The sequence below is a fragment of the Ascaphus truei genome, chromosome 4, assembly GCF_040206685.1.
Source record: "Ascaphus truei isolate aAscTru1 chromosome 4, aAscTru1.hap1, whole genome shotgun sequence".
NCBI classification, from domain to species: Eukaryota; Metazoa; Chordata; class Amphibia; order Anura; family Ascaphidae; genus Ascaphus; species Ascaphus truei.
This window is the reverse complement of record NC_134486.1, coordinates 246,294,407-246,308,015: the sequence shown is the minus strand read 5'-3', so window position 1 is coordinate 246,308,015 and position 13,609 is coordinate 246,294,407. Positions and strand designations below refer to the sequence as shown.

The 13,609-nt window shown below is 43.8% G+C and overlaps 1 protein-coding gene across 2 annotated transcripts in view; it reads right to left on the bottom strand.

Annotated features, from left to right (window-relative positions):
- CLVS2 (clavesin 2) overlaps nt 1-8,307 on the bottom strand; it is a 101,481-nt gene extending 93,174 nt beyond the window's left edge. The window contains exon 1 of one of the 2 annotated variants that reach the window (XM_075597177.1): nt 6,602-8,307. In XM_075597177.1, the coding sequence (XP_075453292.1) occupies nt 6,602-6,990 (389 nt within the window). In that variant the 5' untranslated portion in view covers nt 6,991-8,307. The remainder of the gene's footprint in view (nt 1-6,601) is intronic. The other variant, XM_075597175.1, reaches the window with a different exon arrangement.
- Nucleotides 8,308-13,609: the final 5,302 nt, after the last annotated feature.

The following is a 13,609-nucleotide window of genomic DNA, read 5'->3' as shown; positions in this document are numbered from 1 at the left end:
ATAGTTTATGAAGCACTTCATGGATATGAAACATTCCTTTATTTGTGAAGTTTTAAAATATTTGTTATGTTTAGGTTATGGATGGATATCTTTCATCTAATTAATTGTAGCAGGGTCCCCCTTTGTCCCCCTGACCCTCGCTCCGGTGGGGGCTGCTGCTGCGGGGCGATCGAGTCGCTGGGGGCTCCCGGCGGCATTGGAGGCAGGGCACCGCCATCTTGGCTGTGTCCCCGCATGTGCGGAGGGTTGCGCATGAGCAGATGCGATGCTGCGGCCATTTTGGTGTTGGAGAAGTGGCAGCAGAGGCGCTCCATACTGCAGGGATGGCCCACAGTCATGCATGTGCAGTTGGCAGCGGCGGCCATTAGAAGTTTGCACATGCGCAGTGCAGATCGCGCATGCAGCCCCAATGCTAAAGAGGCCCATGTTGAACTACAACTCCCAGGAGACCCAGGGGATGGAGCACATGTGATGCAACAGCAGCCAATAGGGCTTAGAACTTCCCCTGTAGGAAAGGATACATTGTTGTGTGCTGCAGTGAGTGAGTTAGTTGAAGCTGGGTCACAGACAGGGGAGGGTGGGTATGTGTATGGAGCCAGTAGCTCATGCACTATGCCAGAAATCCCCCTTAGGCCCCAGCTAGGCCCCAATCACCTCAGCTTGTGGTTGTTACAGGGACTGCCCTTAGATAGGGACAGGGTACTGTAGAACCCAGACAAGTGAGGGTCCAGCCAGGAAGAGCAATATCCTGGCCAGTGATTGCAGGGAATCACTCTCTGCAAGTGCAGAGACTGTCATATCTATCTGGGTGGGATCGCCCAGGAGGGACGTCGTGGAAGGCATTGCGTCTGCGGATCCTTTGTGAAGATTGTCTGCTGGTCCGAGTGCAGGAGCGCTCGGCAGGTAACCCTACACCCAAAGTGCACCAACTATAACATTATCACTCTAGTGGCCGCGCTGTCACCACACACTTGGAGTTTGGGTGTGGGGACACGGTGGAGGGTTGCGCCATGCGTGGCGCTTTGGGTAGTTGTGCCATTAGTATTATAGAGTTATGGAGTTTATAGAGTGATAAGAGTATTCATATTGTTACAGTATAGACTGTTGCTATTTTACATCAAGTGTATGTGTTCATTTGAATGTGTCCTGCGAGGAACAACTCCCGCTCTGCTGGTAGCCATCGCAGGTGGAGGCGCTGCACCATTTAGTGTTGTTCCAGAGGATACACCCCAGGCTCTCACTGGCGGAGGCTCAGGCCTCCTGTGAGCCTAACAGGTAAAGCACCACACTAGGTAATACTTATAGCTTTCCCCTCACATGCACCCTATCTGCGATTGGGGGGGAGGGGGGAGAACTGTGTTACATAATAATTCATACTGACATTTGGAGTGGTTAATTTGAAATGGAATCATTTTATTTTAACTCCAGCAACTTTTGAAAAACTAAGCATTGCAAAACCCATCTCTTCAAATCCCCATATTATTTAATGCGGTATGAAAGCCTGAAATCTATTCCAAATAACTATTTTTTGCTACATAAAGCCTGTATTTCAATATCATTACCTCTTTCATATTTCTTACTTATAAAGAAGGGTTCTTCAGTTACATTTTTTGATCCCCCAAAAATGCATCCCATTACAATGATGCAGTACACACCAAAACCAGACAGAATTAGGTTTACTACAGTGAGAGTACACTGAATGCTGCCTTTGTTCTCAAAGAGAAGTACAGTATACTTTTTATTTTCAGAGCAATGTGTCACTTGTTCCTTTGGCAGTGAAGGGGTTATGTAATTCTAAGCATTAAACAACAACATAAACTGATGAAAGAGTAAAATGGCCTACATAGCCTACTGAATTAATAAAATAATCCAGGAAAGGTTCTTTTACATACCCAAGTGTGCAAAAGACGTATTTCATTATTATTATTAGATACAGTATGTTAAACCCCCTAATGTATCCATAGACAGTCCCGAAGACCCTTGATTAAGCCATCATAGGAATGGAAAAACATGCTGGTCGCCATTTTGGATCCAGGTGATAGTGGTGGCATCAGGTGCCAAGCATTGGGATGCCTGTCAGCTACATTCAGTGATTCCCTGAGATGGAAGCGTTGGAGTGAACACTCAAGACAGACTCCGGATGTAGCCAGGCATGGACAACACACGAACCCCTAGCTATGGACCTTTTCACTTAAGGCTTTATACAAAAGAAATAGATTGTGAGTGCAAACACTATATATTTTAATTCTGTTTGTATTTATTAACTTTTGTTGTGCTATGCTCTTGGGTGTTATTGGCGCTTGTTTTAATGATTTTAAATTGAACTTTGAATGGTAAACAGGACTAATACACACCACACCGCACGAATGACTCATTGACAAGATACTTGACAGCAAGCCTTGTTTTACTAGAGATACCATAAGACCAATGTTTTGCTCACTTGTAAATCTTCCCTACAAACTTATACTTTTAGTATACATGATGGTAATTGTTTTCGCATTTTTTCCCGTTTTCTTCACAGTGCAGTGCAGTATCTTGTATTTAAAAAGTGCTACATTAACTTTCTTAACATTGTCTTGCAAAAGCTGCCAAAGGTTGAAAGTTCCTACTTAATAAGGGTTTTGTGAGGTATGTAAAAGGGTATGAAAACTCAAAAAATAGGAGCGCATGAAATGAAACCAAGAGAAGCCAAAAGTAAAAGGGTATGTCCACACCCAATATCTGAATGGAGATTGAGGAACCTCTGTGAGACATGAATATTCATTTTTGGTTTTTGTCTTACTGTATGTAATACTGTACATTAAATTATACTGCGTGTTAGGGAAACTGTTAGCATCTACTGTACTGTAGTAGTATGGTGATTACAAGAGCATCAGTTTATAGAAAGCAAACGTGCAGTATTGGGAAAATCGATACAATAAGTGAGAGGTGTGGATAATATCATTGTGAGGGGAACTAGTGGGAAATACGTAGTGGAAGAACAGGGAAGGAAAAACTAAGAAAAATTAATCTACACTAGTGTGTGCTGGGTTTGTTGGAAGAATTTTGCAAAGGGAAAGATTTGGTAGTATAGTACTTTCTGTGGCAGATAATATGGTCAGATCGTTTTCAGTGTTACTCTGGAATGAAGGGAATCATTTACTCTAGGAAATATGAAAATGTGAGCAGTAGTACAGGGAAGTCTGGGTTCTGTGGAGAGGCACCTAATGTAGCTGTGAAGTGTAGATATGTGTTAAACCCGTTGTTCTCACCTCCAGTTCTTAAGAGCCCCCAGCAGGTCAGGATTTCAGGATATTCCTGCTTCAGTGGCTCAGATTGAGCCACCTGTGCTTGAGCAGGGATATCCTGAATACCTAACCTGTTGGGAAGTCTTAAGGACTGGAGTTGAGCAGCACTGTTAAACTATTGGTGGGAAACAGGCATGGCTTCCCCTACGGCTACCAACCGTAGTTTGTCAGTGGAGCACACAGGGGTGGATGTACAAACGTGGGCAGAGGCAAAAACAGGGAAGGAGCTACAGGTATAGCAGAGAATGACGGAAAAAAGGTGGGGAGAGAAAGAAAAGGGGGGCAGTGCGAGATAAGCAGAGAGAGAGAGATATAGGGGTTGAGAAGGGATGCGCAAACGTCTGGTGCTGCGCCCGCCTGCCGGCTCTCCCCGAGTGCTTGCGCACCCCCTTAGCTGTGTGCCGGCATCAAATGACGCCACAGGGTCATGTGACCCCACATCACATGATCCCATGGCATCATTTGATGCTGCATTGCCATGGCGATGGGGGTCAAATGACCCTACAGTGTCATTTGATGCTGCATTTCCATGGCGACTGTATCACGGTGAGTTACAGAGGCCGAGAGAGAGACAGGGAGAGAGAGATTAGCACACAAAGAGAGAAGGGGAGAGATTGATCAGTACAAAGAGAGCGAGAGAAGGGGAGAGAGTGACGGACAGAGGGGGGAGAGATGAGCACAGAGAGAGAGAGAGATGGGGGAGAGATCAGTACAGAGAGAAAGAGGGAGGGAGAGATGAGCAGAGAGATGGGGAGAGAGATCAGCCCAGTGGGAGAGAGTGAAGAGAGATTAGCACAGAGAGGGAGAGATGGGAGAGATCAGCACAGTTAGAAAGAGCAATCAATACAGGGAAAGAGAGATCAGCACAGAGAGATATAGAGGGGGACAGAAATCAGCACAGAGAGGGGAAAGAGATCACCACAGGGATAGAAAGAGACAAGGCAAGTTAGACAGATATTATACAGACGGGTTATATAGGACAATTGGAAGAGTTATAGGGAGGGGTTGTATGTGGCAATAAGAGGAGTTATACAGAGCGGTTATATTGCAATAGATTATGTGTGGCCCTTGCTGTATATCATGTTGCCCACCAATGTGTTAAATTCTGGGTACTAAAAACCTACAAAGTCTGACATATTTGCCCCATGAGGGACAATCATATACTTTTGTTACTATGTTACCTCAGAAAATGAGGGACAACCATTGGATGTACAGTATAACTGCAAGTTTGACAAAAGAACAAACCTATATACTTTATAACCTGCCAGCTATACAATGCTATGCAGAAATTATTGTAGCTGCTATCTGTGTTTTCTCATGTTTAAAATACCTTTACCTCAAGGATTCCAAATTATAGCATCATGACTTTAGTTTAGTTAGTAGTGTACCTGCTTTGTCTCAAATTTATGAATTACATGTACTGTAAGTGGTCATAAATCTTAACACTTTGAATCACCAATCCCAGTTAGTCATTCAAATATATACATTGATTTTTCAGGTTATTGTGAATTGTCATTCAGCACTGATTGTTGCAGCAGTGGAGCTACAGTACTGCAGCATTCACCTCTCTGTTATTCTGATTTATTAGCTCAAACTAAACATTATAATTTGCATCTTTTGTGGTATTTTCAGATAGGATTTTGCATTTACATTTTGGAATTTATTGGGAATATCATAATTTAATTGTAATACTATTATTACAATGGTAGACATGGTGGCCCATGATTTTATTTTTAGAACTGATCCTTGCAGAAGTCCTAAGCCCCCACACTATATTGTGCTGCTGTTTTTTTTTCTTTTCATTGTCATCATATAGCAGATGGATGAGCTACTTCAACCTTAGATCAATTATTGATCTATATTTGTGTTTGAAATCAAATAAAATGCATTCTTTATAAAACTGCTTTGAGTGCAATAGACTCTCATACTGTTTGAATCATAATGGCATCCAATAACAAAGATGTGCATCTCACTTCAAGCAATGTGTCTTAAAGTAACCTGCTTACATATCAGTCACAGCCAAGGAGCCTCATATCACCTGCCAATCAACTGTAAAGAGATTATCTGAAGGCTGATGGATTTAAGTAAGCAGGTACTTCAGCAGTTAAAAGATCCTCCTTTTGACACTTATATACATATATACATATATATACACATATATACATATATATATACATATATATGTACACATATATACATATATATATATATATATATATACATACATACATACATACATACATACATACATACATATATATATATATATATATATATATATATATATATATATATATATATATATATATATAAAATGTGGTGGGTTTTGGGGGTTTCTTGAGCCTGCTGGGTTTTTGATGCTCAGTTTAAAGTTATTCATCTCCACCTACCAATTGAAATGGTCACATGTCTTATTCCAGGAGATTCAGAAAGCTCATAAGGATACTGACGTGCTGTCACTGCTGTGCACATCCTATGTGCGTAGATACAGTAGGAGAAGGATGATTATTATAACGAAACCATAACTTGAACTCGCAATTAGACTTGTCAACTTCTATATTAAGAGTTGTGTGACTGCGGTATCTCTCCAGTGATAGCTGATTTCATCAGTCATTACTGGATTATATTGCCCTAAAGTAGTGGTTACTTTTCTTATATTCTTATTTTCAGGATTACACTGCTGAAGTATGAATCTCTGAAGTTGTAGACTCCAGTTTGTGACCTGTGACAGGTGGGCATGACCCTAAATTATTCTATTAAATTGCAATCTATTTGGGATATGAATGGTGCCTGTCTACTGTGTTTAGTTCAACATACACGATTTGCGCTATTTAAAGATATGTTGCACTTATAGGAAAACTGTAAGACAGTGGACAGTTTCCCAGTATTTTATCTAATGCAATAATGTGCATTATCTAATCCTAATTTTCAGCATACCCAACACGATATAACACAACCACAGGCTTCCAATAATAATGTATTATCCCATTCAGAAAGCCAACAGAGATATACAGCCAGCTCCATACAAAATCAACTTGGCAAAACAGATAGGGATGATTTTATTTGAGAGTTTTAGTTTAACTAAATAGTAATCTTTCTGGGGACTGCTTGGTAAAAGTGTACAAACAGAAAATACTATAATTCTATAATAAAATTGCTTATGTTGGGGCCTTCCAGGCTTTGGTATTACCTGACCTATCCATTTGTTTATGCTTCCCTATGATAGTTTAATGCCAATTTCATACCTTATAATGTAAAGATATAAGTACTTTGTCACTCTTGTATATATTAGTCCACTCCCAAACCAACTTTACCTGCTCTGGTCCCAGTTGGCTGCAAACAACACCAGGATCTTCCTGCCAAAGTGGTCAAGGTTGGAGAGTACCCCAGGAAAACCATCCTTGAGCCCTTGCTTGATGCCTGGGTCTGTGGCCTTGAAGTTCTTGAACATGTCCAGGTTCTGCTGGCGGTACTCAAAGTATTGGGCCAACAGGCGAAAAGCCTCAAAGTGGTTAAACTTCCTGGCCCGCAAAAACCTCAAGATGAAAGCATCATCTGTCCTGAGGAAACCTATGTCTGGCCTTGTGATTACCATGTCCCTCACCTCCTGGATATCTTGGTGCAAGGTGTCTGGATTCTCATTAAGTTCCAATCGTGCTTTCTCCAATGTCTCAGGTGACAGACCAGCCTGCAAGTGGGTCATTTTGTATGTTGTGTATGTAAATATTTTACGTCCTATGTACCTGAGTGGTGGCGATTCTCCCACGTTGTGGTCAGTGATAACTTAGGACAACACAGGTGAGCATAAGTGCCGGAAGAGAAGAAAGTGTTTCATTAAATTTTGTTAAATTAGCTGATGCTCTTACCTAAAAAGTTAAAGTGATATTTGACCACAGTGTTGGTGGTCTGGGGTGAGGGTTAGGGCTCAGCTTGATCTTGTAGACCTGGAAGATGACGAAAGAAGAGATGGATAGTGTGCCCTAAGGCAGCAGCAGGCTACTAATCTTCTCCTTGGCCATAGAGTATCTGCAGCATCCTGCCCATGGTCTTATCTCTCCCAGCTCACTGACAAACCAAACCTTTGAAATGCACCTTGCTTGACAATGGGTACCTTCCTTTTCTGTCACAATCCTTTTGCTTATGAACATGCAGCAAGTAAAAGCTGCATTGGTTTTTCCCTGTAATGATCTGTGCCACCAGACTAGATTACCAGTCACTGATTATTACCTGCTGCAGTCTTGTGTTTATAATGCTCAGAAAGATCCCATCGCAGGCTTTTATGGCTCTTATACCCTGTGTGATCGCAAAAAGGTAGGAATACAACTAATAAAATACATTCCCATCTTGAGGCAGAAAAAGAAAACTAATCAATTTGGGTAACCTGCAGTTGCTCCTATTGTGATATCAACCCTCACAGGAGAAACAAGGAGCATCACTGCTACAAATAAAAAGATCAAGCATGAGGTAGAGATGTTTCCTACATGTGGCTTCTGCTGCTGATTTCAATGTGATGATAACTACACCCTCTCTCCCCCACCCCCCCAAACCTGCCTTCCAAACAATAAGGTAGAGAAAGGAAGGACTTGCAAATCCCTCTTATTCCTCTGCTCTTCTTTTTCTTCACATTCACCACCTCCTTCTATCCTTTTGGCTGAATCCAGCTGGAAAGGGGTGAAGCCAGACCTGAAGTGGACGAGCTGCCTGTGTTGCTTGTGTTCTTGCCTTGCAGTTGCTGTGGTTTGGATGGCAATGAGATGAGATGCTGCCCGTCTGTTGTGTGCATTCAATCTCTTCTGGTCCTGCTGCTGCTGCTGCTGCTGCTGCTGCTGAAGGGCGGGTGACGTCAGCCTAGGCTGAGCCTGTACTATGCAGCTAGTACCTCTGCTTATAGTCACTGCTGATTGCAGGGACTCCAGCTGCCCTCTTCCTCTCTCAGCAGCATGTAGCATCCTCTTCCTATTCCTATCTCCCCCCACATCCAACTCTCCTTCTTTGTTACCAATCTAAATCCCTATTTAATTCTGCACCTGCTCTCCTCCCTCTGCATGTCCCACACCACAGTCCCTCCCCACAGTGGTCCAGTTCCACCAGAAGGCTATCAGCAAGCATGTAAAATGTATGGAAAGAAGGGCACACCCGAAGCCCCCTGGAGCTCTTCCCTTTGTCAGTAGATACAGATTTTAAAGCAATCAATTCTGTGTGCATTTGGGATCATGACAGTTATATATACAGTTTCCCCAAAATGTATTAATACAATCATTCTGTGTACATTTTATATGGGAATAGGCTAATTGAATGAATGTTTTACACATATTGTATCATTCGTTTACTGGTAATATAATTAGTGCTCCTAATTAAAGAATCATATAAGAAATGTTTAATTGTATTCAAATATAGAGAATAAAAAGTGCACAGACTCAGCATTTTTATACTGTTGTCAGATGTACAAAACTAAGAAACTTACCTATTTATGAAATGGTTTAATCAGATTTGATCCAAAAGGGTCAAAAGACTCTCCATATAAATGCACTCAATGCTGGGACTGATAATGAAGACAACAGAGGTCTACCAGAATTATTACTGTAAGTCGGTCAAATGACCCATGAGGACCGGAAAATTAGAACAAAATAATAAAACTTTATTACATCAGATATAATTAAACACAATCATTACTTAAAAACATATGTTCAATATGCTCTTGACGAAAGCTACTGCAGAAACATTGTGCTTCTGTTCTCTGTAAATACCATTCTGTATATTTGAATACATTTTGTATATTTTTAGCATATTGTTGCTGCTTGCATTTTGTTGTGTGTAGAGGTGCTGTGTATAGAGGTGTAGTGTTGTGTGTGTGTGTGTATGTTGTGTGTGTAGGGGTGCTGTGTTGTGTATAGAGGTGCAGTATTGTGTGTGTGTGTGGGGGGGGGGGTTGTAGATGTGCTGTGTTGTGTGTAGAGGTGGGGGGGAGAGTGCAAAGTTTAGTAAGTGGCTGCATTTTTTATTGTGGCTGTAGTGTGTGTGTGTGTGTGTGTGTGTGTGTGTGTGTGTGTGTGTGTGTGTGTGTGTGTGTGTGTGTGTGTGTGTGTGTGTGTGTGTGTGTGTGTGTGTGTGTGTGTGTGTGTGTGTGTGTGTTGTGCTGTTGTATGTGTAACGGTGTTTCTGGACCCTCCTGACCCACCCAATCTCAGATTGGCCCCTGTGGTCTAACCGGTCCCCATTACATGGTTGTGTCTGGTGGTGCACCTGTTGGCTACAGGACTCCTGAGTCTCCCGCATGATGTTGGAATGGGGAATGTCAACCCAAACAGGCAGCTGAGGTAGTGTGCGTGAGTCCTACCTACATACAGTGCAGCGCCTCCACCTCATCAGGATCTCTGCGTCCGCAAGGAGATGATTCTGATGAGGACCTCCTCTGTGGTGCCTTCCTCGGCGGAGTAACTTCACACTCACACACGAGGGTTCTTGTAAATAAGGGCATCTTTATTGATGGTTCAGGCAGACTGCCCCTGACAGCGGTCAGCTCAGCCGCTCGTCTTGTCACAGCACCGTCTTTCAGAAGAATCTGCCCTCCCAATGGAGTTGGATCACCTATCCCCCCAGGGAGATCACCACCTGTGCCAGGTCCCTGGACACAGTGTAGGCCCTGCCAGCCTTACTGCTGCAGATCTTGATTACTTTAACTACTTGCTATAGAACCACTCTCTTGAACTCCTAGTTACCACACTAACTTTAGACAGTGCTGTGTCTTATATAACTTAGGGAATAGCCACACCTCTTATGTCACTAACAGTGGACTCAGAGTATGTTACCACTCCCCTTGAATACATATGACACCTCACCAGGGTGTGAGGGCAAACCTCCATGATTGATGCTGACAATCTTGTGTATTTACCAGGCTTACTGCCAGCATGAGAGAGAACTGTATACCATTTTTAAACTGGCTACATTCTCCCCCTGTTGAATTCCAACGACCCGGCTGGGACCTAAATTTGTCAGATCTTCCTCCAGGCAGCACTGCAAAACACAATTAACACACATTATATAAATTACATTACATAATAACACAGTTCTTCATGCTAAACCATAACATAGCTACACATAAAGAAAACACCCGCACAGCTTGAGTAGTAAACCACGGTGAGGTGTTAACTAGGTAGGGACATGAATGTATACAAGAGAAAAAGGAACCTAGTAAATAAGCACTCTATCACAACTGAATTATATCTGTTAACATACTGTTAACATACTTATTGATGAACAATGAATAAAAAAAGGGGGGTTAAAATAAAATTATATAATCAAACAGCACGTGACTGTGTCATTTATAACCTAACTGTAGGTAGTTAGGTTGATGGTGCATAGGGAGATCCCTGATTGATATTCAGGATCTGATGCTATACTTATAGCTGCCTATAGATATAGGAAAGGGGCCGTAGTAGGACTACTAAGTAGATGAAGTTTTATCACAATATAAATGTGTCAGGGCGTGTATTTAGACACGCTGTGTTAGTGGACTCTGTGTGGTATGTACATTGATACATCCAGGCATGATATGCGGAGATAGGGCTTGTATGTGTGACTACCTGTATTAAATGATCAAGTGTTGAGCTAGAGGGAAACCTCAGTCATGCTGCTGAGCAGAGTATCAATCTGTGAGGATAACCCCAGAGTGAAACACTGACTAGGATACTGCCCCATGAGCCGTTTAGCCACAATTTGTTTACAAAGTATGCTCAGTAAATAAGTAAGCGATGTAGACCTTCAATAAGGTACCAGCATCTAACGTAGTTTATGTGTACTGTGGCTAGGCTGTGGGACAGATGCAGGGGATAGTATAATCAAGTTCTATATCTCCAAAAGGGAAGGTAATAGGTCTATGATAACAACCTTCACAGTCCTCACAAGGGAATAGTAGGGCAGACAGGTCCAGTGTTGACACTAAGAGGTTAAATCTAAAAAGTATTTGGCATGGATGAAGCACTAGAGAGAACCCCCGCAATACTTAGGCTGCATGTGGTGCATAATAGGTAATACGTAAGCACCATGCGCAGGATATAAACGTATTGGAGTGATTCTGAGATCGGCATGTAACTCGTAGGTATACAATGCAGGCTCCGGTTAACCTGGTGGTATTGAACGAGCACTGACTCCTGCCGGAGAATGTATCTCAGTTGCCGGTATATAGCAGCTGATGCGAGCGCTTCCGCAAACCAGAGGTAGGTGCCGTGTAGTGGGGTTAATATAGACCCCTAGCCCACATAAGTCCCTCACCCTTTAAGTGACAGGATGAGAGGGTAGGCAGGTTGGTATAACATAACAGCCACAGCGTATCAGGGGATATGTAGCCCCTAGAAGTACTAATGGCCTGAGTATGCAGTATAATATAATTGTCCAATTAGGACAAACATAGGTCTGAGGTATACCTACTCTCGGCTCAAATAGTAAGGTACCGCTCGAGAAACAACAGAATAGCGCCTTTAGTGCTTCTGAAAAATGCCGATACTTGCAGCTGATTGACATGAATAGTCAGTAGGAGGTCTGTTTTGTGAGGTGAGGTCTGTGTGGACCCGTACCCACCCGCACCCCCACTCGGCAGAACAAAGTGTGGAATAACACAGAATAACAGGTAGAACACATCTATGCTAACTTAGCACCGCATGGTCCCCTATATCAGCGCTGATCATTAGTATATCAGCACTGATATGCTCGAGGGCATGCCTAACTAGATAGTGGGCTAATGAACGGCCCCTAAGGGCAAAGAGATCCTGCAATGAGGATTATGACATGCAAGATCAAAGTAACAATCACACGAAGGTCGCTGATAGTGTAGTAGCTTGAAACAACATCCATGCAATGCTACATTCAAATTAAGAGCTTCCCGCGTGTGTAGGAGGTATGTGGCACACATTATATAAATTACTTTACATAATAACACAGTTCTTCATGATAAACCATAACATATACAGTGCCTGCTGACCAGCAGACCGCACTGCTCCTAAGGAGAACCCCCAGTATCTTCTTAATAATAGTGCCTGGGATCTGGCTTCTTTACCTCCCTGCCCGCAATGTCCTTGACTGTGATACTATATTCCCTGGGTGGCCCACTCTCTGGCTGGTACTCTACCCTGTGCATGTAAACATTGAGCCCAATGCTCCACACCCTCATTAATTGAGTGAACTCCGATCTGGGTAGTGGCACTCCTGTTGGGGACCGATGGTTAGGTTCTCGGCCCTCACCTCGCTTGCAGGCTCCTTTCTCCTCCGGCTCGGTTTTAATCATTAGGAGCGATCCCCATGCTCCGGGATCCACAGGTTCTTTCCAGGCCGCACGCGGGGCTTCAGCCGTCAGCAAGGCTGTGTCCGCTCCTGCCTCCACGGTCTGTACAGGTATGAACGACTGCACGGCCCATAAGTAGTGGATGCCACATTGGGGGACCTGGCCGTTGTGCTGACCGCACCACCCGGCAGCCGACACTGCATACATAGGCATTTAATTGTCTCTTTGCCACCCGCCGTGAGCACCAGTAGGGGTGCGCAGAGATGTCCATCTCCTTCTCGCCTTGGCTGGCCATGTTGATGACAGGGGACACTTTTTGCATAGGTTTTTCCTGCTTGCCAGCTCCTCGCAACTGAAAAGCAGGGGCTGGTTTAGTAACTCCTCCCCCCTCTAGCTCCATCCTCATTTGGCACAGCTGGAAACCACTCCCCCTGGTTGATATTAGGGGAGTGTCCCACAAGTTCACGGGGTGACCCAGCACTGGGGCTGAGCCTGTCACTGTCCATGAGGGCGCGGCCACAGCTTTCCCACCATACCCCCCAGCAGGGTGGGGTTCTCTTTTTGGTGCTAATCCTGGCCAACTGTCTGCAATCTTTGCATTTGCAGAATTTTCTGCACTCGGCCCACGTGGTATCCCAGGGAAGCGGGAGCCGCCATCTTGGTTTGCCCGGCCACTCACATAAGCAACTGAGGTATATTTTTGTGTAGAAATCGCCGTCTGGCAATCAGATTCTTCAATTCCACCGCCCATAATCACAATGTCCTCAATACTGTCCTCCAGGGTATCACCCCGCGGTCCTAGGCAGGACAAAAACGGCGCGGCCACAGCCTTGGCATCACTCCACAGCATGCTTGCAAATATCCCTTCTGCCGCTTGCTCTTCCGTGGAATGCATGCCACGTGTGCTCCCTCCATCTGCCTCCGTCCGCCATCTTGGACCTTCCGCGCCACTCGGATCCTCCATTCCGTTTCTTTTATCGCACATGGAGCTCCTCTCTGCGGGGCAGCTGCCATACCGATGCAATAAAGAATGCCCGATGCACCA